This window comes from Chelonia mydas, chromosome 2 (genome assembly GCF_015237465.2).
Source record: "Chelonia mydas isolate rCheMyd1 chromosome 2, rCheMyd1.pri.v2, whole genome shotgun sequence".
In the NCBI taxonomy this organism is placed as follows: domain Eukaryota; kingdom Metazoa; phylum Chordata; order Testudines; family Cheloniidae; genus Chelonia; species Chelonia mydas.
The window spans coordinates 217,444,499-217,467,446 of record NC_057850.1 but is presented as its reverse complement, the minus strand read 5'-3'; the positions used below and the strand labels follow the sequence as shown (position 1 = coordinate 217,467,446).

Genomic DNA, 22,948 nt, shown 5'->3' with positions numbered 1-22,948 from the left:
CCATCCAGATTAGCCAGTACCTCTGTCACCCTTCCCTTTAACCAGGGATGCCCTTTACACTGCATTGCTGTTGTTGCTTCCATTCAGGGACTGCTGACAAACAGCCTCAAACATGCAAGTCACTCCCAGCTATGTCTGTTTGCACTTGCAACCAACCAGTCACACCCAGGCTTTTACCAGCCTGAAATATATATTGTATGGTGACACCAGCACACTCCCAGTCCCAGATTTTTCCCCAGAAATGTGTCTTGTACTGCCCAGCCTTCTCCTGGGCAATATAAGCTCATATAAAGTCTGTCATTTTATTAATAGAAATGTTACGTGTTCTTTGGTAATAGGGCCAGGTTCTTGGACTGGCAAACCAATATCTCTATCACCTGGGGAGTAAGTAACCAATAATCCTCCCACAGTCCGCCAGGTAAGTAACAGAAGACTAGACAGAATGATGTACTTAAAAAACAAAACGGGTTTATTGAGGGAATGTTAACCATATAAGGAAGGGGGTGGAAAACAACTTTGTGGTTGCCCCAGAACGGGCCTGAAGCCCAGTCCCCAAACAAGCCTTGGCAAATACAAAGTAAAACCCTAAAACTGTACTTGTAGGTCTCCTCTGGACCCTTGCAAGATGAACGGATTAACTGGATATGAACACAGCTGCTGATGGTAAGTAACTGTCTGTACTTTTGCTATTAGGGTGCATTGGACCCTGGACCTGCAACTGCCTTCCAGCGGCTGCTGGGGACAGGAGGAACACAGGACCTTCACGGCTGGAACCAGGAACCAATGATATAGGCAAGTCACTGGAACCAGGAACCGGTAAGTAGACTCAGATGTTAGATGTCTTGATGGATGATATGGATCAGGTGGCCGGTGAGGGAATCCTGTGACACCCGCGCAAAGTGACTGGCTGCCTCTCTGATAGACAGCTCGATTGACAGGGTGCACAGTCCTTTTGTAGCCTCTGTGGTGCAAAAGTTCCAATTCCAACTGGTTTCAGCCAGTCACCTCAGAGGCAATCTCTGCTTCCCGCCTGTTGTGGGGAATGGCCCCTCCTGCTCCGGGTCTCTGGGTGGCCAGTCCGCCTCACTATGTCTCTGGGAGGTCATCTGCCTTGGGGAATCAGTGGGGAGACATGAGTGTGGGTCTGTGATCAGGGCCAAACAACATACACAGTTACAGAGCCCAGCTCCTGGTCAGGGCGGGGCAGCAGAGAGTCTTGGGCTCAGGCCTGTACTCAGGCTGAGCCGCAAAACAGTCGCGCCTCCGAACTCTAGCGGAGGGCCGACAAGTGCACCTTCTTGCCTAAGAGAGGGCGAGACTGGAGTGGCAGGGGGGATGCAGGCCCACCCACTTCACTGTGTCCTGGCCCAGGGCCCTAGCAGTGGCAGAGCAGTCTGCCACTGGGTCAGCAGGGATCCTGACCGCAACACACTGACTCACTCGCTACCCCATGGCCACTTCCTAACTCCCCCTCAGGGCGTACCTGGCTCTGTAGAGGGTCATCCTGGTCGTCCGGGAAGAGGGCCTCTGCCAGGGCTTGCAGCTCCTCTCTGTTCGGGTCTGTAAATGGCCCTGGAGGTCCTGGCCAGTCCTCAGCTTCCTCGGGGTCTGCAGCAGCCTCCCAGCTTGAGAGCTCGCAGGAGGTATCTGGCTTCTCTGGTGGCTGGGCCTCAACTGAGTTCTCCGGCACGCCTTTTGTATTTCCTGTCCTGCCCACGATGTCTGGCAGGAGGGTTAAGCGAGGTGTGGCTCTGCCCACCAGGGTTCAGTGACTGGGTCTGTGGGCGGCCAATCCACCTCACTACATACACACCCCTCAAGTCCAGCTCCCGGTCTTCGGGGCTGGCTCCTTGGTTCCCCCCTAGGTGGGAGAAAAAGTCAGCATTGGCATTGTCCTTACCTGCCCGGTCCCTGATTGTAAAGGCATATTGCTGGAGGTCAAAGTACCAGCGCATCAGCCTGCCGTTGGAGTTCTTCATAGTGTTTAGCCACTTAAGGGGTGCATGGTCGGTGATGGGAACAAAGGGGGCCTGTGAGATAGGACTGGCCGTGAGTCCGGAGGACAGTGGCCACCTGATTTAAATGCTCGTCCCACTGCCAGCTGTAGACCACAACATCATCTAAATAGGCGGAGGCATACTCTGTGTGAGCATTCAGGAGGTGATCCATCAGTCACTGGAACCCATGGATGCTGAAGGGCATCTGGGTGAAGTGATAGAGTCCAAACGCGGTTTTCTCTTTGGAGCCCAGGTCCAAGGGGATCTGCCAGTAGCCCTTCGTGAGGTCAAGTTGTGATATGGCACTCCATATGATTTTATAAAAATATGCTAATGAGTGTGAATATAATGTACATGGAATATGCTTCATGCAAAAGGTCTCTTGTAAGGTATCATTACAAAGCTTATCTACTGAGTGTGGTCATCCTATTTATATAAATGTGTCATTCTTGTATCTGAAACTGGAAATATGAAATAGAACTCTGAGGTCCTATTGTAATTATGCAAAGTGTGGGCCATTAATGGTGGTTTGGAATCTTGATGGCTCCCATCAATTAGGACAATTGGTTGTAAATGGCTCTGTTTACTTGCAAGCCTTCCTGTGAGTCAGGCCAGGAAGAATGAAGGCTTGGGGTCTCACAAGACATGTGACCATGTCACCTGGTACTGGAATCCATCTAAAATCTCAAAAAGAAAAGGAGTACTTGTGGCACCGTAGAGACTAACCAATTTATTTGAGCATAAGCTTTCGTGAGCTACAGCTCACTTCATCGTCCGATGAAGTGAGCTGTAGCTCACGAAAGCTTATGCTCAAATAAATTGGTTAGTCTCTACGGTGCCACAAGTACTCCTTTTCTTTTTGCGAATACAGACTAACACGGCTGTTACTCTGAAACCCATCTAAAATCTGGGGCTTTTCCATTTAGAAGGAGTGGTGGGGACCCAGAGAAACAAAAGATTCCAGCCTTGTGCCAAAGCTATATAAGGGGGTGAAACAAAACAAAGGAGGTTCCAGTCATGAGAAATCTCCTAGCTACCACCTGAGCTGGAACAAGGACTGTACCGGGGTAAGGATTGGGCCCAGAGTAGGAAGGAGTCCAGTCTGTGAACCACCTCCCAGGGATTTGTCTGAATGGTGTGGTGGACGATGCTAGTCTGGCCTGGGAGAGCGGTAAAAGTTGTATGAAAGGCACTTCCCCAGGGAGAGGGAAGAAGTGGGAGGAGGTACACTTGCTCCAGAAGGCACTGTTTGGAGACGGTTCTACCATCAGGCACCACCAAGCGGTGCCATGCCCATAAATGGGAATATGCAGAGCTACTCAAAGAACTGCCAATAATCATACTTAAAAATGTATTTCTGTACTGAAATTAATAAAATAAGGGACAGTTGTGCAGGGCTTAGTATGGGGGTTAATTAGCATTGTTTGTTCTGAAAATTCCAAGTGCTCCATGGCCTATGTGCTGTATTGTTCCTTAGTGTGTGCCCTGCATACACAGAACTATGCCACCTATGCGGTTCCTGCCTAGAAGTATGAGCAGCACACGGTATCATCAAGCAATATGTGCCCACACAGGAAGCCACTAGTGGTATTCAGGTGACACTGTCTACCAAAGACTATTTCAGTGACTGCATCTACTTCTTCGTGGTTATGCTGCTTCAGGCAAAATCTGAGAACAGTTTTCAAAACTTTTGGTGCACAGTTTCTCATGGTGCAACGGAAACAGTGTGTCTGCTTGTACAGCAGGATACATGATAGTGGATGTAAGCAAATAAAGTGATTTGTTTATGTCATCTGCCAAGATGGATGCCTTTGGGTATGTCTACACAGCAAAGAAAAACCCCGCGGTTGGCCAGTGCCAACTGACTCAGGCTCGTGGGGCTTGGACTGTGGAGCTATGTGATTGCTGGGTAGGCTTCTGGCCTCAGACTGGAGCCCAGGATCTAGGATCCTTTGGAGTGGGACGGGTCTACAGCCCAGATTCCAGCCTGAGCTGAGTACACAGCAATGAAACAGCCCTGCAGCCCGAGCCCTGCGAGTCAGCCAGTATGGGCCGGCTCCAGGTTTTTCTTTGCTGTGTAGACATACCCTATGAGTGTTTTTAACAGTATGTAGATCAGTTTTTTCATCACTTCCCCAGGGCCTCCTCTGCCATATCTCCCAATCTTATATTGAGGCTTCTGTATACTTCTTGGTTCCCATACCTGTGTGTGGGTATGCCACTTCCAGGCAAAACCGGTCTTTTTGGCTCCCCTCCCACACACATTAACAGACTTTAAACAAGTGGTAAAAGTATATAACCACATACTCCTTCTAAAGTTTGTCCTAAGTAACCTATTAAAATGGCGAACAAAGAATTTAAAAAGTATATAATTATTGAAAAATTTAAATGTGGTAGATATCCCAATAATAAAGAAGTCAGCTTGATTCAGCAGTTTTAGATTTAAAAAAAAATCATTTTCTTGATTTCATATCTTACATGTACTGTAAGCAGATAATGTATTTTTTAGCTTATTAAAAATGCTTCTTTCCCCTCCAGAAATTAAGAAAAAAAGGCATTGAAGGTTTGAGTGTTTGTGGGGGGAGTTTTTGGACTCAAGACATTTTGAAAAGACATACAGAATTACAAACCAATCTCTAATAAGAAACTAACCATCCAGTCTCTCAATTTATGGTACATTCAGAATGATGATATTTTCAGAAACAGATAATTATATCACAAGCTTTCATCTTGTTCAAAAATAAAAATGATTTTTTTATGCATCAGCTATTTAGAATTTTAGTGACTGTGTATAGAGTTTTAAAGCTTTTACTTTGTTGGTCAGGTAATGCATGCCTGTCATTGTTAGTACTCTGATCAACTGATCTATCATTTCAGCAGGAGTTAGAGCTTGGTTTTCACTTTTCCAGCTCTCCAGTGCCTGGAGTATTTTCTCTTCCAATACAAGAGACCTAAACAGAAAAAATAAAAATGCTACTGAGAAGATGTTTGAGAAAGTCAAAGGCTTAAATAGATGACTCTCAAAATGTACTATATTATACTGCATATGCTATGTACAATATTTTGATAGCATATGTGTATAACATATTTGATAATATCACTATCACAGTTGTTTATTACATGACATAAAAACAGTAACAGAAACTAAATTACACTAAGCATAAGACTATTTTGTAAGTTGTTATTTTTAACTAACCTGTTATTTTCAAGAGATTTAATTTCAGCATTATTAAATTGCAGTTTCTGGCAGAAAAATTCAAAATTTTCAAAGGAAACGTTCCCAGAAATTATCTTTAATATCTTCTGCAAAATTTTCCCTGAATATAAACATATTACAAATGTTATGCTTTATCAAATTAAACTGATATAATTTATCTAACATTCACCATTTGTACAACTATTAATCTTTTTTCAGTTGTGAATGCCGCTTATCTGCTACAAGACTCTGGTTATTGCAAAGACATGCGGCAGTGAGAGGGACTGAAAACTGGCAGGTTCTCAGTCCGGCACAGACAGACAGTATTGTGACTATAGCAGAGAGCTGACAGCTGGCAGGGGGAGGAAAGGGAAAATACACACACAGCACTCAGATCAGGATGGGGAGCTGAGATGTGTCTGACACAGCATATGACCAGAGACTCACAGCACTAGGACATGGAGTCAAGAGTAGTGAGTCTTGGTGCATTCCACAGGCACAGAACATTACAGCTGGGTAGGCTCAAGGTATGGCACAGGCACACAGCACTGAAATATGGGGAGTTGATAATAAACAGGCAGGGTGCATATTACTGGTACACTGGTGAAACTGTATAACAAACCACAGCAGTGAGATGAATAGATAAGTTCATGCATTTCAATTGTTTCAGGCTGTATTTATGGTCATGAGGCTTTCTCACTGAGTTTGGAAAAAGCCACGGGTATGAATGAAGCAGTACACACATCTTTTATGTACTAATTCAAAGTGCTCTGAAATCCGTATGTATAATCAGATTAGCCTGAAAGTAGGTATCCCACTTCAGGGTGTATGGTAGTCTGAACTGCAAATTTTGGGTCATTTGGTTAAGGGATTCCCAAGATACAGCCTCAGCAAAATGACTTGTTTTAAAAATGATGGCTCAGTACATGTAAAAAAATACAGTACATGCACAAGGATGAGGAATGCAGAATAGGCAGATTTGGTACAGGCAGAGACCAACAATGCTGAGACGAGGATAAGTATCTTATCTTCTCTACGGGAAGAGTGACGCTGCTGCAGTCGATGCAGCAGGTATCAATTTAGCGGGTCTACTGAAGACCCACTAAATCAATAGCAGAGCGCACTCCGGTCAACTCTAGTACTCCACCTCTCCAAGAAGAGTAAGGTAAATCGACTGGAGAGCGTCTCTCATCGATGCTGTGCAATGAAGACACTGGAGTAAGTCGACCTAAACTAAGTCAACTCCAGCTATGTTATTCACATAGCTGGAGTGGCGTAACTTAGGTCGACTTACCTCAGTAATGAAGACAAGCCCAAGAATAGCCATGCTTCATGCATAGCACAGAAAATGCAGGATTGACACCAACCAGGAAGGAGAACACTCCATTGAGATGAACTGGGCAGTTTATACCTCTGTAAGCCCCCTGTAGTACCCAGGTGTGAGCCTAAGGCTTTTGCAGATCCTCTTTCTCCCTACTTAGGAGAAAGAGCTTTGGAACTCCCTATCACCTGCTCCTGGGGACAAAGAGTGCATCCTGTGTGGGCTATGGACCTTAAGGATGCCTCTAAAGTTCTGGTTATTTCTCACCCATCCTTCCTGGTGATGTCTCCAGCTGATAGATACATTTCTTAAAATTGGAGCTGGCCAAAAAATGGAAATCCCTTCCCACTTCTGGGAGGAGGAAGAGAGGCTCTCTGCCTGTTGGGCTGCTGAAGATGGGAGGGAGGCAGCCCTCTGGGTAAATTTTGTCAATTTCACTGGCAGAAAGTGAAATTGACAAGAACCTTCTAGAATTTCCTGACAGATAATTTAATTTTTTTTTTTTTTTTTTTTTGGCAAAAATCAAATTTTCTCACTTTTTTTTTTTTTTTTTTTGGTTGGTCAGAAAATCATTCTGAGGACAGATTTTTGACCAGCTCTATTCAAAACCCATTGGTTACGAGCTTCCCACCTCCTCATCTCCTCTCCAGTTCCACAGGGAGCATGTAGGGGCCAGAAGGAGTGGAGAGCAGGAAGCTGAGGGGCAGTGAGGTATGCCCAGGAAGCCCCTCAGCAGCCCCTCAATACTACCAATTTATCAAAAAGCAATGGAACCCACTATCAAAAACTTTGTTAAAGAGGAGGCAAGGCTACCTACATTTGCCTAGTACCCTTCCACAGTGTGGAAATTAGCAGCCAGAAACCTGTGAGATCCAGGAAATACATTCAACCAAATAAAACGCATACATTAGAAAATCAGGAAATGCAGAGTTAAGATTATGATTCCTACACCACAAAATCTTAACACTGCCCCCTTTGATCACCACCATATAGGGTCACTCAGGCAGAACCGTCTCATGCCACTCTCTAAGATATTTGCCAGTTAACTGAGTAAGGTGAAGAAGAGAATTGTTGGGAAAACTCTAAAGAAGTTTTAAGTACTTAAACTCCTCTGATCCCTGCCCCAAGGTTTCCATATAGGGAGATCACATTGCCATACCCTTCACTGAGTCTTTTTATCCAGGATGATATCTGTAAACCTGCCACTCCTGCTCCCTGGACCAATGGTGTTGCCCAGAGCACAGTAAGGGCCTGTGGGAGAGTATGAACAGGTGTGTGGATTTGGAGTTGTAGGGGAGCAGAGAAAATGGCAGGTAGTGTTAGGGAAGGGTGAGGTACTATTTCATTCCTAGTCCCTATTGTTATCTCCAGAGGGTCAGAGTTAGTGGGGGAGAGGGGCATAGTGATGCTAACTCTGCATTTCCTGGTTTTCTATGTTTTTGTTTCAGTGTATTGCCTGGATCCAGGTTTCTGGTTTTGGCTGTCAACTTCTACTTTGGAAGGATACTGGGCACAGCTAAGCAGACTTAACTTCCCTTTAACCATGTTTTTGTTACTGAGTATTAAGAATAACTGTATGCAAGACTCTAACACAACAAGACTGCTTAAAAACCTTATAAACTTGATACATGTCATGGGGAGCTGGCCCATTACCCAGAGCCTTTACAGACTTCTGTAAAGGAGAATGAGCCAACCCAGACTAGACATAGTTAGTTACCTAAGTGGCTGCTTGGCAGCTAATTACCTAATAAGCCTGAAAGGGATTACCTGGGCTCAGCTGGGGTGGATGCTGGTTCATAGACAGGATGGTCCAGATCAATAAAGATGCTTAAGGACCTAAAGTTCAGAGTGAGGGAGCTCCTGCATCAGAATATCCCATAGATCAGTGGTTAGAGCACCTAGTGTGAGGTAGGATTTGAACAAGGGTCTCCTTTCTCCCCATCTGACATTTAACCTGGGTCTCCTATATCACAGGTGAGTGCTCTAACCACTGAGCTAAAAGTTATCAGTTAAGCATCATCACTATCTTCTCCTCTTCCAGCCATTTTGTGTGGAGCGAGGCAGGAACTTAACTCATTCCCCCAAGAAATGCCTTAGGCACCTCAACTGCCTGACTCCAGGCAGCTGTTTCCCATTCATGGATCACGAAGCAGAGATAGACATCTCCATGCAGTCTGGAATTAGGTGCCTGTCTCCAAGAGGTGAGGGAGGGTTTAGGATACACCCGTCATCAGCAGCTCCTACTGGCTAGCTTAGGCATCTCCCTGCATAGCATGCTGGCTTTTGCAGATCCCCTTCCAAGGCAATCCAGATGTCTAACTCAGGCTTTGTGAATTGAAGTTTTGTTCCTGTGACTTTTAGGGGCCTAAAAGTTAGGCGTTGCAATGCTGAGCATTGCAGCACCTAAGTCCCTTTGTGGATCTGGGCCAAAGAGCCTAGAATGTGTGCTCCTAGGGACATGGAACTTGTGGGAGAGCTCACCAGAAAAGGCAGATTACAAGGTGTGTTCCTAGAGAGAGGGGATTCCTAAGGAAAGAGCTAAAGTTTGTTGGCCTCCAGGAATGCCTGGTCTCAGTGAATGGGTCTCTCAAACAGTGGCAGGAAGCACATCCCATCAAGAATTATATGCTGCCTTGGAGAATAGGTGCAGTTGACACATCTCTGTGGACTCCTGGCTCCAAGGAAGGATTCTTCTCAGGTAGCAGTAAGAGGCCTGATTCCAGGGAAGGTATTTGAGCCAAGAGAACCCCGATGGTTAAGGGCCTGTATGGAGAGAAGTGGATTCCGGTGGGAGCAGATAAACTAAGACTGACTCTCTCTCCCATCTCAGATGATGGAGTGAAGGGTTGTTTGTATTCTTTTTGGGCCTTAGTTAATAAACTAGACTCCTCAGAAGCCTCATTCAACATATTGATGGTGAATTAGGGGAAACCGAGGCATGGAGTGTCTAAAGTTATATGCTTGGCCATAAGGGGGTGCAATCCAGGAGACACGCCATCTGACATTAACATTATTTGATCCCTACAAAATTAGGTAGACTGTAGATTATAATTAAATGCTGTTACCATTAACCATAAGCATTAGGATGGGGAGGCAAGGGAAAACATGACAAATACGAAACCTGACTTCTTAAATTAGCAAAACACTGGATTTCTAATACCTGCTACAGTAGGCTGTCTTTAACACTTAAACAGCATGTTTTCCAGGATACTGCATTATAATATACTTGTTCTTAACATACCATCTCTTTCATCAGCGCTCTCCAGGTAGCGTACAATGGTATATAGTTGTTTTCCTTTACAGACTTCCTGTGGAGGTCTGATCAGAGGATTTCCATCAAAATTTATATCCTTCAGTGACTGAAGATGTTGGAGACCACTCGGCAAACATATTAACTGATTTCCTGACAAAATACGAATAGTTAATTATATTTGTATTATATTGATCTAAAGAATTTCAGTACATGAGTAACCAATCAATGAAATTCCTTTAAAATTATTTGTTGATTCTGATAAGTCCAGTCATGCACAGAGTCCCTGCCTCAAGATGTTTGCAATATAGGGAATCTTTCCATTGACTTTAATAGGCTTTGGATCAGGTTCATAGTGTAGGTATAAATTAGAAAGGTCCAGACACAAATAATAGATCAGGTGCTTGTAAAAGTTTGAAATAGAGTTGGAATCTTACAGAAGTCATTATTAGCACTTATGGAGTAAGTGTGTCTTCAGGAGACACTGAAGGAAGAGATGGAGTAGTAGAGGCACAAAAAAAGGAGACTGCTCCAATGGAAGAAGAGGAGTGAAGACAAGAGTGAATAAGACAAAGGAACCCAGGAGGAGAGAGAAAGAGATAGGAGGCTTGGAAAATGAGGGGGAAGAGAACTTCAAAGCAAACTGCCACATTCCTTTACAATCCCAACTACAGCACATTGCAGGTGGCTGAGATGTTTTGAGGTTTTATGTTCAACAGAAAAATAAATTGGGAGTAGGTTTTCCCTCAAGCATATAAAAGTAAACATATTTAAAAACATATTCTATACCCTTTCAGAATCACTGAAATAAAATATTTCAGAAGTGGTAGAGCACTAGAGTTTGGCTTCAGTAGAACTTAACTCTCAGTTGGACTGTCATCTAATTTTAAGACAAAATGTCTATTTATATATGCTCTACACTAAAGAAAATTACGGATTAAATTTTCCTTAAAGAAAACAATTACCAATTCATAAATTTTGAATTTTAAGACAAAATGTCTATTTATATATGCTCTACACTAAAGAAAATTACGGATTAAATTTTCCTTAAAGAAAACAATTACCAATTCATAAATTTTGAATAATCTATTGTTGTTATAAAGCACTGAACTATGAAACAAAATAAATAAAAATGTAATTATAAATATACATGGATCCTGAAGCCTCTGAAGTCCTCTCTTTGCTGCACTTGATGGTGGAGTTTCCTCAAGAAATGTCTCCGTCTAGACTCTAGCTATAGAGTACATTGCCAAAGTGAGCAACTCTAACCCAGAAGAACTAATAGTCCAGTGTAATAATAAAGATCGAATTAAGGTATCAAAACTGTAAGTTGCACATAAAAGCAAAATAATATAGGGTATCTGGCTCAATATCCTTAAATACTTTTATAATTATCAGATATTTAATTAACACTATTTGTTAGAATATTTAGTTTGATTTATACAAAGCTACCATATGTTACTTTGGTAGCTTTTATAAAAATTAACCATAACAGCAAAATAAAATAATTTTGTCTATTATATAACAAGCTATTTCTACAACTTTTTATAAATATATTTGCAAACCATAGTAATAATCATCAGAATCACCCCATATCTAATCACACTACATCATTCAGCCCAACCCCACACCAAGCACCCCAGAAAAAAACTGGGTTTCACAGCATATCCTGCAGGCTGAGAAATCAAATGGTGGAAGCCAGGACGGATTCCTCAAAGCAACTGAGGCACCTATGTGGACTCTGTGTACAGCACCACTATGTGATCCACAAAACTTCTCCGTGGCTGCCACCAAACCTTGTAGGTGTCTAAACTCACTCAGTACCTAACTTTCTGCTGTAAAAGTTCCCTGCGTGCCTAATTTTGGACCTTGGAGCACATGCACTGCTCCCTCCCGCTGGGGCATGCAGATGCCTATCTCTCACCTAAACCCTCGAGTGATTCACAAACTGCGGAAAGATAGGCATTTGGCCACTTCAGTTGCATGAGGTACCCAATCTGGTAGTAGAGTTGCCAACTTTCTAATCACACAAAACCAAACACCCCTGCCCTGGCCCTTCTCTGAGGCCCTGCCCATGCCCTGCCCCTTTTCCAAGACCCCACTCCCCGCTTGTTCCATCCTCCCCTCCCTCCATCACTCGCTCTTCCCCACCATCGCTCAATGGGCTGGGGAATGGGGTTGGGGTGCGGGAGGGAGTATGAGCTCTGGGCTGGGGATGCAGTCTCTGGGGGTGGGGCCCGGGATGAGGGGCATGGAGTGCAAGAGAGAGCTCTGGGCTGGGGTTGGGGTGGATGTTGGGGGGGTGAGGGCTCCATCTGGGGATGAGGGGTTTGGGGTGCAGGAGGGAGCTCCAGGCTGGGCAAGGGGGTTGGGGTGCAGGGGGGTGAGGGCTCTGGCTGGGGGTGGGGCCAGAGACAAGGGGTTTGGGGCACAGGAGGGAATGATGCCCATCTTAAAAATTTTAGCCCAGAATTAGGGGGTGTTTTAACAACTGGACTAGAGTCATTCTCTCTCCCTCTTTCTCTCTGTCCCAATGACTGTTCTACTGTGGATAAATACTTAAAGAGTCATTGGATTAGAGAGAGCAAGTGAGACAGACACTCTGTAATTCAGTGGTCAGATACCCTCCTGAGAGGTGGGAGACCCCTAGTTCCAGTCCCCCTGTTCCAATCACTCTTCTGTAATTTATCCACAGCAGAACTGTTTCAACGGGAGAGACTGAGTATGAGGGGGCATGCGAATGTTTAGCATATCTGGCACGTAAATACCTCGTTAAAAGGTATTTATGAGCTTATTTTTTTAAACAATATGCACTTAAATGTGTGTTTTAACTGTTATCCTCAAAAGGAGAATAAAAATATATACAGACATGGTTTTAAACGTCATCTATGGCAGCTCACTGGTGCAACATTTATTCACAGAAAATCAATAGGAAAAAAAATGAAGCCAATACATAAATAAACTAATAATACTAACAACAACAACAACAACAACAAGTGCAAGCATCTGGAAAAAATACTGGTTAGATAATACTAATAGCTAACTAGTTTAAATCAGAGAATATACTGTACTGTATTTTAAAATTAGCCATTTGCACATGGCAAAGTAGATATTTGGAAGATTTGAAGACTCAGCCATAATACAAAAACCTCACATTGTGGTCAATTTGGAGCAGGGGGCCTCAGTGCTAGAGAGCAAGTGAGGGTTTAATGAGCACATGTACTATAGGAAGCATTACCCAGACTCCTTGTGCTCTGTCCTCCATCCTTAGTGGCACCTGGAGGAGGCAGTGGGCAGGAAGGTGGATGGATGCTGGGTCTGTGCAGCTTCTGGGCCCCAGCCAGTTTGCAAACCTAAGTGTTGTCAGCCTTGTCCAGAGCATGTGCAGCTGCAGGAGGCACCTGCACACTGGGGATGTGAACCAGGCGGGAAGGAGCAGGGGTGCCATTTCAGATTTGGGTGGGGGCAACTTTAACCGTAATTCCAGGGACTACTTAGACACCTGAAAACGCGAGTTTTTGCGCAGATAATAACTTAGAAATTAGTAGAGAAAAGCACTGTATTTAATTAGTATATAAAGAAAGAAAAATATATACAAACATCAATTAAAGCCATATTTTAAGTTTACATGTAAATTTAGAACAATCAGGAGATACTACAGCAAGATATTCCCAATCCCAAGCCTTGAGGTATAAGTTTTGGAGCCTTAACACAGCGATCAGAAACACAAGCCTGATACTATGTACATTATCTTTAGTAGAGATAAATAAATATAATAAAATCTGCTTACTTTCTCTAACATACACTCTGTGTTACTGCCATTATCTATTCTATTTCAGTCAATTGTTTTTCACTCCACTAAAAACATATTTACTTAATTTTAACATACGTGATTAATATTTCTTTTATTAAGAACATGATTTTATTTTTTTAATTAATTTGGCATTTATGTTTACCAATCACAATCATGTACGTGACTCAATAACATTTGACTCCATCATTTCTATTAGTATCTGACTTGGGACCACATTTAATTTCGTACACATTTTAAGTTATTTTATAGATATAATTAAAAATACAATTTAAAAATAAGTAGAGGTGTCAAGCAATTAAAAAAAATTAACCACGCAACTAAATAAAATTAATTGTGATTAATCGTGCTGTTAAACAATAATACCATTTATTTAAATATTTTTGGATGTTTTCTACATTTTCAAATATATTGATTTCAATTACAACACAGAATACAAAGTGTACAGTATTCACTTTATATTTATTTTTATTACAAATATTTGCACAGTAAAAAACAAAAGAAATTGTATTTTTCAATTCACCTAATACAAGTACTCTAGTGCAATCTCTTTATTATGTAAGTTGAATTTACAAATATAGAATTATGTACAAAGTAACTGCATTCAAAAAATAAAACAACGTAAAACATTAGAGCCTACAAGTCCACTCAGTTCTACTTCAGCGAATTGCTCAAACAAACAAGTTTGGTTACAATTTGCAGGAGATAATGCTGCCCGCTTCTTGTTTACAATGTCACCTGAAAGTGAGAACAGGCGTTCACAGGGCACTGTTGTAGCCGGCATTGCAAGATATTTACGTGCCAGATGCGCTAAAGATTCATATGTCCCTTCATGCTTCAACCACGATTCCAGAGGACATGTGTCCATGCTGATGACGGGTTCTGCTCGATAACGATCCAAAGCAGAGAAGACCGACCCATATTCATTTTCAGAATCTGAGTCAGATGCTACCAGCAGAAGGTTGATTTTCTTTTTTGGTGGTTCACCTTCTGTAGTTTCTGCATCAGACTGTTGCTCTTTTAAGACTTCTGAAAGCATGCTCCACACCTCGTCCCTCTCAGATTTTGGATGGCACTTCAGATTCTTAAACCTTGGGTCAAGTGTGTAGTTATCCTTAGAAATCTCACATTGGTATCTTCTTTGTGTTTTGTCAAATCTGCAGTGAAAGTGTTCTTAAAAAGGAACAACATGTGCTGAGTCATCATCCGAGACTGCTATAACGTGAAATATATGGCAGAATGCAGGTAAAACAGAGCAGGAGTTCAGTCACAAATTTAATTAACGCATTATTTTTTTAACCAGCGTTAAAACCTTTTAACGTAAATACTTTGCAATGCCGGCTACAAAAGTGCCATGCAAATGCCTGTTCTCACTTTCTGGTGACATTGTAAATAAGAAGAATGCAGCGTTATCTCCTGTAAATGTAAATAAAATTGTTTGTCTTAGCGATTGGCTGAACAAGAAGTAGGACTGAGTGGACTTGTAGGCTCTGAAGTTTTACATTGTTTTGTTTTTTGAGTGCAGTTATGTAACAAAAAAAATCTACATTTGTAAATTGCACTTTCAGGACAAAAAGTTTGCACTAAAGTACTTGGATGAAGTGAATTGAAAAATACTATTTCTTATCATTTTTACAGTACAAATATTTGTAATAAAAATATTTGATTTCAATTACAACACAGAATACAATATATATGAAAATGTAGAAAAACATCCAAAATATTTAATAAATTTCAATTGGTATTTTATTGTTTAACAGTGCGATTAAAATTTTGATGAATCATGATTAATTTTTTAATCACAATTAATTTTTTGTAGTTAATCGCGTGAGTTAACTGCGATTAATCGACAGCCCTACTTTATAAATTAAAAGGAACACCCATTCAGAAATCAATAGGTGTCTAGTACATGGCATAGGTGCAACTTATTCATGGGATTAAATTCTACTTACATTTGTGCAGCCAGTCTTCATTAGCTTTAGCTTCCCCATAGTCTTAATATGTACCACAAAGCACATTACAATAGCCTGGTCTTTAGGTGACAAACGTATGGAAAACTTTAGTGAAAGCCCACAACCAAAAGAGATGGTTACAGTCATCTCACCAGGTGCAAATGGAAAGAACTGATTTTGTCCACAGCTGTTAACTGAGTAACAAGGAGCAGCCTAGGTTCCACAAGTACCATATTGTGAAACTCTGTTATAAATAGCAGCACCAAAGTACTTCTTTTCTTTGCTTCCCCATAACCTATTGACAATTACTTCAATTTTGTCTGGAATTATCCTCATCCAATCTCATACAGAAACTGTTTGAGGCTCAGAAAAGATGGAGACGTAGAGCTGGGTATCATCAGTATTCTGAAACCAGTGTAGACCGTGTCTCCTGAATAACCCTATTAAAGACCTGAAATACAAGTTGTACAGGAGGGCTGACAGAGTAAATCCTGTTGTACTACACATGAGACCAACCTGGACGCAAATAAGCAATTTGCCCCAAACTACCCTCAGGGTCCTCTTTTTAAACAAACAAAGAAACAAAAAAAAGAGACACTTAAGAGTTAGTTTTGTCAACAACACCTCTTGGCATATCGTATTAAAGGCAGCAGGTAGATCTAAAAGATTTAGGATGGACTCCTCTTCTACTATTAGGAGGAGACCACCAGCATCAGAGTTTCTGTCCCAGACCCAAGCTTAAAACTCGATTGACTGAAGACAAGGAAATCTGAGGACTCCAGTGACCACCATCATTGCCCCATTACCATCTCAGTCAATATTTCCATGAAGGGAAGACTGTGGGCAGGTCAATAGCTAGTGAGACTGTCACATCAAAAGGTGATTTCTTGAGATGAGACCCTAGTAGACCAAGTCCACTAGCACTTGCCCCCAAGGGAGATGCTGAGAATCTCTACCAACAACAGAACCAGTGCTTCCCAAACAACCAAGAATAGGTCCTATTCATAGACTTTAGCTCTGATAGTCCAAAGTGCTTCCAGAAACTTAGGCCTGAATCCACAAAGTGACTTAGGCATTGTGACACTGAACTTTTAGTTGTCTAGAAAACCACGGGAACAGCACTGTGATTTATAAAGCCTGAGTTAGGCAGAGCAGGAACTTGAACTGGTGGTGTCCCATATCCCAAGCTGAATACCCTAACCACTGGGTTAAAGGGAAAGCCTCCTTTACACACACACCCCCAGTTGTTTTATGTAGATCTAGTGGCCTCTGAGAATACTTACTAGCTCAGGCCCTGCACATGACTTAGGCAGAGGATAGTCATGGATTGCCTGGGGCTTAGATGAGAGATAGGTATTCCAGATGCCTAGAATGGGGCAGTGATATGTATGCCCAGAGGCAGAAACATAGGCACCTAGGAAACTTGTACTGCAAAAGCCTATATGCTATTGACGTTAAGTGGCAGCCAAGCAGGAGTCTGGTGGATCGCAGTGGTGCCTATAAATGGGACTTAAGCCCCTAAGGCTGAGGTCTAAGTGCCTTGTGGATACAGGCCTCAGTGAGCAAGAACAGCTGAATCTCAAGTAAATGTCTGTTCCCACAAGATGATATACTGTCATTGTAAAGGCGGATAGCTCAGTTTGGAACAAGTAATATTATCCACAAAATAACAGGAATTTCTCACACCAAACAAAAACCAACAATCAACTCTGTAACTGATTGGAAGTCACCTAGCATAACTATTAATACTTAATATCTGACATCTCACATGTGTCTCATGCCTTTCATAGTATCACATTCATAGGATGGTAAAATCAGATCACGTGTGCAATTCCACAGAGTTAGGTCCCTGCAACAGACATGCAAGGAGATGCTAAACTTGAGAGAGGGACTATAGTATGAAGACACCAAAGATACTGCAGCATACGTGAAAAATGGGAAGTTGTATTTTCCTCTCTCCCTCAACATGTTCGCTTAACTAATTATTAATAGACTCCGCTGGCTCAATATTTTAATGCTCGCATTTCAGTAATGGATGGGGCACCTGATACGTACCACTCAGATTAAGTTGTTGTAGATCACTCAGTGATGTAAGAGATCTGGGAAGCTGATTAATGTAATTATTATTTGCAGTTAAGCTGACCAAGTGTTTCAGTTCCCCTATGCCTTCTGGAATTTCTTTTAATGCATTGTGAGATATATCCAGCTCTCTGAGGCAAGTCAGTTTAGACAGCTCCTCTGGAAGTTTAGTTAACTGGGAAATAGATAAAATAATTGCTACATTTACTCACTTATTTAGTAAATGACAATATTTTCTTGCATAAAAAGCTGAAAAAGTCATTTTTCCTACTTATAAAATTATATTCTGTAACTCAGTTCCACCAATAAAAACTCATAGTCTTCCATTCTGATGGATATTGATGTGTTTTCCCAATGAGAATTTTGGTGATAGGCTTAGAATCAGCAGAAGAATTTTGTCTAGATAAAATAGAATAGTATTTCTATCAATGCTGATAACAATTGTATTATGGGATAGCGTCAGCATTGTTGGAACTGTGGGAGGGGAATCTTTTGATTAATTATTTGATTAATAAATGTAACTAAAGTGATTTTGCCCTCTTCGAAGAAACTGAAGAACAATCACATTTTCTCTCCTTTGTTTTGCAGTCAGAATGAAAATAAATATTTATTCTCTTCTTTGCTTTTCCTTTTACAGCAGTGGGACAGTAAAAGGGAATGAGTTTTCTTTTTCTTTTTTCTCTGGCAGGAATAATTGTTCTCAGTAAAGTCCAGTGAATAGGATTACCATACAAATTGAAGATGGAACAGATCTGTTAGATCACTAAGTATAATCCCCTGCAAGTGAAGGATTTAGTACCCTTATAGAAGTCATATATGCATATATACAAAAGAAAGGTGAGCCCTGTAAGACACCAGATGGTGAAATGCCAATTCAGCAAGTTTTGGTGACAAGAGAGATTAAAAATAGCCAATATTCTTTTATGAGTGAGCTCCTGCAGTTTTTCGGCAAAGGATTGCGTTTCCTTACACTTTAAATTTATAAGTGCTGGGTTATGAGAAGGAAGGGCTTGCTTCAGAAACAATAACAGTGTTTGTTTCAATTTCCATTGGTGGTAGAGTGTCACAATGCAAACTTCTCTCTATGACAACTACTCATGTGCTATTTTAGTCTGAAGAGAAGGTAGACAGATTTTTAGTGGAGAATTTCTTAGTTCTGCTCCTTAGCACAAAAGAAACAAGCAGTCCAGAAAATTAGACTTCAGAAGTCTGAGGCAATTTTCTCTATTATAAGTAAAATATCCTGTGTAACTATCTGTGCTGAAATGAGTGAGACTGCAGTGATAAATATTGTGGTTGTCTAAATCCTGTTTCAACACACAGAATAGAAATTGTAAGGTTTTATTCCTTTCACACAGAAGATTCCTGGAAGTGGGATTATTTGCATAATTCTGATTGGTTATTTTGCTTGTGAATCCTCATCAGAATAGGAGGCCCCTGAGTCCAAACTGCAGGTGCAACAGGAATAGAATATACTTAGATTATTGCTGATCAACCTGATTCAGTTTTTATCAAAATTGACAAACTGAGAGATTCTTGAATTACATAAATGTGAGGTCAGAATCAGACCTAATCTTTCTAATGAAATTTCATTGAAAGATCATCATTTATATTTGCATTACTGAGAATATTTTAATCAATTCATAACCAAAATGTTACAAAAGACATTTTCAGTCAGTAGCCAATTCTATTTATGTTACATTTTAGCCCCTTTACAGACTGTTCCTGTTCTTTGCTAACTGTAGGTGCATTACAAAAACCCTTTCAGCCCCTTAGAAGAAATTCTATTAATAAATTTTCAGTACAGAAATTTGTATGACAACTAGGATTTTTTTTTTTTTTGGCCTAAAGAAAACAATGTCCTCTTACCTTCAATCCGTTTATTTGGCACAACTTGAGTTTCTCCAGTGACGAAAGATGACATATTTCAGATGGAAAAGATACTAACTGATTGTTTGACAAATTTAAATCTTTGATCACTTGCAGATTACAAATATCTGAGGGAATGCACTGTATTTGATTCTCTGAAAGATCAAGTGTCTGTAAACTGTTTAAAGCACACAGTTCCCTGGGAAATGAGACAAATTTGTTGTGGTATAAAAGAAGTACCTGGAGATACTTCATATTAGACACCTCTTTTGGAATGCTATTTATTTCATTTTCACTTAAATCTAAATAGATTAGTTTTGTAAGTCTGCACAAGTGTTCAGAAAAAGATGACAGTTTGTTCCTACTTAATTCTAGGTGCTCCAAATTTTCAATAAAAGAAATTTCAGTTATTATTTCTGAAATATAGTTTCCACTGAGGTTTAAGATTTTAAGAGCAACCAGTGCACACAATCCAACTGGAAACTGAGGAAGTTTGTTATAGCTCAAGTCGACTTTAATTATCTGCATGCAATTTTTTATTTCAACAGGAATGCACGTTAATGCATTTCCAGAAGCTTCTATAATGAAAAGGTCTTTAATACGTGATATTTGTTCATCTAGGTTATCCATTTGATTTCTACTTATGCAAAGTTCTCTTAAATGTTTAAGTCTGTGCATCCTATTAGGAAGGTGTGTTAGCTGATTGCCACGAAGAATAAGACGTTCCAGCATTGTACAATTGCAAAGATTCTCTGAAATGCTTCTAAATAAATTGTTGGCAAGACTAAGAACTCTAAGTTCTTGCAAATTCTCAACTTTGTCTGAAAGAACGTCCAACTTGTTATCATCTAGCCTGAGTTTTTGTAGTTTTGCTAGTTGAAAAAGCTGCACAGGCAGAAATATAAGTTTATTGTGATTCACTGAAAGTACCTGTAATCTCCTGAGCTCTTTAATGTCCTTAGGTAAGCCCTGAATCAGGTTCCCCGAAATGCTGAGTTTGATTAGACTTGGAAGGTAGCAGAGGACCTTTGGGAATATTAAGATCTGATTGGAATCAAGGTTGAGTACATTCAAATTTTTCATGCTAACCATGTTTTCTGGCAGCGTTTTTAAATTATTTACAGCAAGATCTAAAATTTCCAAGGTTTCAAGGCCTTCCAAGGCAGCTGGAAATTCTTCAATGTTATTGTGACTGACAAAAAGTTGCTTAATATTTACAAGCTTTGATAACTCTTTAGGGAGACATGATAACTGGTTGTGACTGATGTTCAAAACTCTCAGTTTGTGAAGTAGGGAAATTTCAGGTGGCAATGCTATCAATCCATTTCCTTCAATGGACAGTATTTCCAGGTTTGTCAAATTACCTAGATTTTTATATAAAGTTTTGATTTCATTATTGTTTAAATGCAAATATTTTAAAGTTTGTATTTCAAAAACTACTTGAGGGATTTCCCTTAGTCCTTTAGCATTTAGTTTAACCATAAATTCCTCATGTTTTCCCGCATGCAATATATGTGTTGATACCTTTTCAGCTATTTCAGGATTCTCTTCTGATTGTAATTGATTTCCTTTAGCATCTCCTTCAACAGTTTCTTGACGGATTTGGTTTAGTTCTTCAGCATTTAAATCAGTTGTGATTTCATCATCCCCTGTTTCCTGTAACACACTTGTTGATAATTTTTGAAACACTTCAAGATTTTCTAGTGAGCACAATGTGTCTTTTCCCACATCTCTTTCAGAGATCTTCTGAGAGAGTTCCATCAGCCCTTCAGCATTTAGATCAGCTGGGAATTCATCACTCTTTTTTTCAGGCAATACACTTGTTGAGAATACTTCATCTATTTCAAAGTTTTCCGCTGATTGTATTGTGTCTCTTTTGGAATCTGTTTCAAAAACTTCTTGGGGGAGGACCATCATTCCATCATCACGACAATCAGCTATGTTTTCATAGTCTTCTTTTTCATTTGACATACTTGTTGATAATCCTTCAATAATTTGAAAACTCTCAAATGATTGTAAGATGTCTTTACTGGCATCTGCTTCAGTAACTTCATGTGGAATTTCATTCAGTCCTTCAGTATTTAGGCCAATTCTGAGTTCATCCTTTTTTTCGAGAGACCTTGTTGATGATTTTCCAGCCATTTCAAGATTCTCTATTGATTGTAATGAGTCTTTCCTAGCATCACTTTCAGAAACTTCTTGAGGGCTTTTGTTCAGTCCTTCAGTATTTAGGCCAGCTGTGACTTCATCCTCATTCTTTTCCTTCCTGCTTGTTGACAAATTTTCAGACATTGTGGAATGAATGGATCATTGATTCCTTTCTTGTATCTCTTCAGAAACTGAAAAATTGTAAGCGTGGAAACCATATGAAGCAACATGTTGTTTAACATTAGGAGATTGAACTAATGATTATAACAGAATTTTATAATAATTATGATTTTTTAATATAAATATGCACCCATCCATTTACTTGGGCTGTTTACTGAAAACCGGATTTGGCTTTATTTCTGATGTTCATTATTTCTTTAGTATAGTCCTTTGTCATCTAGATTTTCTTGACTAGAATAACAGAAAAATACAGCATCACAAACAACTCTACATTTGTTCTAGTGGGTTTCCACAATGTCACCAAATCCTGGGATTAAGTTGAGAGGGAATTGGGATTTTCCTTTGTTTTCATAAAATAATTAGAATAGTACATTCAGACTGACAAATAATATGAAAAGTAAAAAAGGGCAAGTTTTTTTAAAAAAAATAGGAGGCTAATTTTAGGCTCCTAAATCCATATTTAAGCACTCAAGTGGCCTGATTTCAAAAATACTGTGCATCCAACAGGTCCTGTAAACTTAAGGTGTCTAAATATAAATTAAGCTGCTATTTTTGAAAATCTTGGCCAAAATGTTTACCATAAAAGCCCTAATCAGAATATCTTGATGTATGTTAGAAATGTCTCATGTACTATCCTTAATGTACATCTAGATGGATGCATATGGATACATCACATAAAGAGATCTTGAAATAACTGAGGGGGGGTTTACAAGATACTTAAGCTCTTAGACCCCAGACTTAGGCACTTCAGTGTGGAGTATAAATTCCTAAATCCCAGTTTTAGGCTCCACCGTGATTCACAAAACTCCCACTGAATGCTGTAGGCACTTAGACTCACTCAGTGTCTAACATTTTAGGTTTCAGAGCAGTAGCCGTGTTAGTCTGTATCAGCAAAAAGAATGAGGAGTACTTGTGGCACCTTAGAGACTAACAAATTTATTTGAGCATAAGCTTTTGTGGGCTAAAACCCACTTCATCAGATGGTTCAGATGGCATGCATCCGATGAAGTGGGTTTTAGCCCACGAAACCTTATGTTCAAATAAATTTGTTTTAAGGTGCCACAAGTAATCCTCATTCTTTTAACTTTTTAGGGTAAAAGGTTCCGTAGGTGCCTATGGTTCTGCCTCTGAGGGTATGTCTATAC

At 40.5% G+C, this 22,948-nt stretch overlaps 1 protein-coding gene across 2 annotated transcripts; it reads right to left on the bottom strand.

Moving 5' to 3' along the window:
- Positions 1–4,505: 4,505 nt before the first annotated feature.
- Positions 4,506–22,676, bottom strand: LRRD1 (leucine rich repeats and death domain containing 1). 2 transcript variants are annotated; one of them, XM_027822718.3, is made up of 5 exons: positions 19,476–22,676; positions 17,583–17,781; positions 9,756–9,917; positions 5,194–5,314; positions 4,512–4,948 (listed from the first exon to the last, which is right to left on the bottom strand). In XM_027822718.3, the coding sequence occupies exons 1-5, from the start codon at positions 21,765–21,767 to the stop codon at positions 4,768–4,770; spliced, it is 2,955 nt and encodes a 984-aa protein (XP_027678519.2). In that variant the 5' UTR covers positions 21,768–22,676; the 3' UTR covers positions 4,512–4,767. The 2 variants fall into 2 exon arrangements, 1 of the variants encoding a protein (XP_027678519.2); XR_006289051.1 differs by lacking the exons at positions 5,194–5,314; positions 9,756–9,917; positions 17,583–17,781; positions 19,476–22,676 and adding an exon at positions 7,674–8,099 and having other exon boundaries at positions 4,506–4,948.
- Positions 22,677–22,948: the final 272 nt, after the last annotated feature.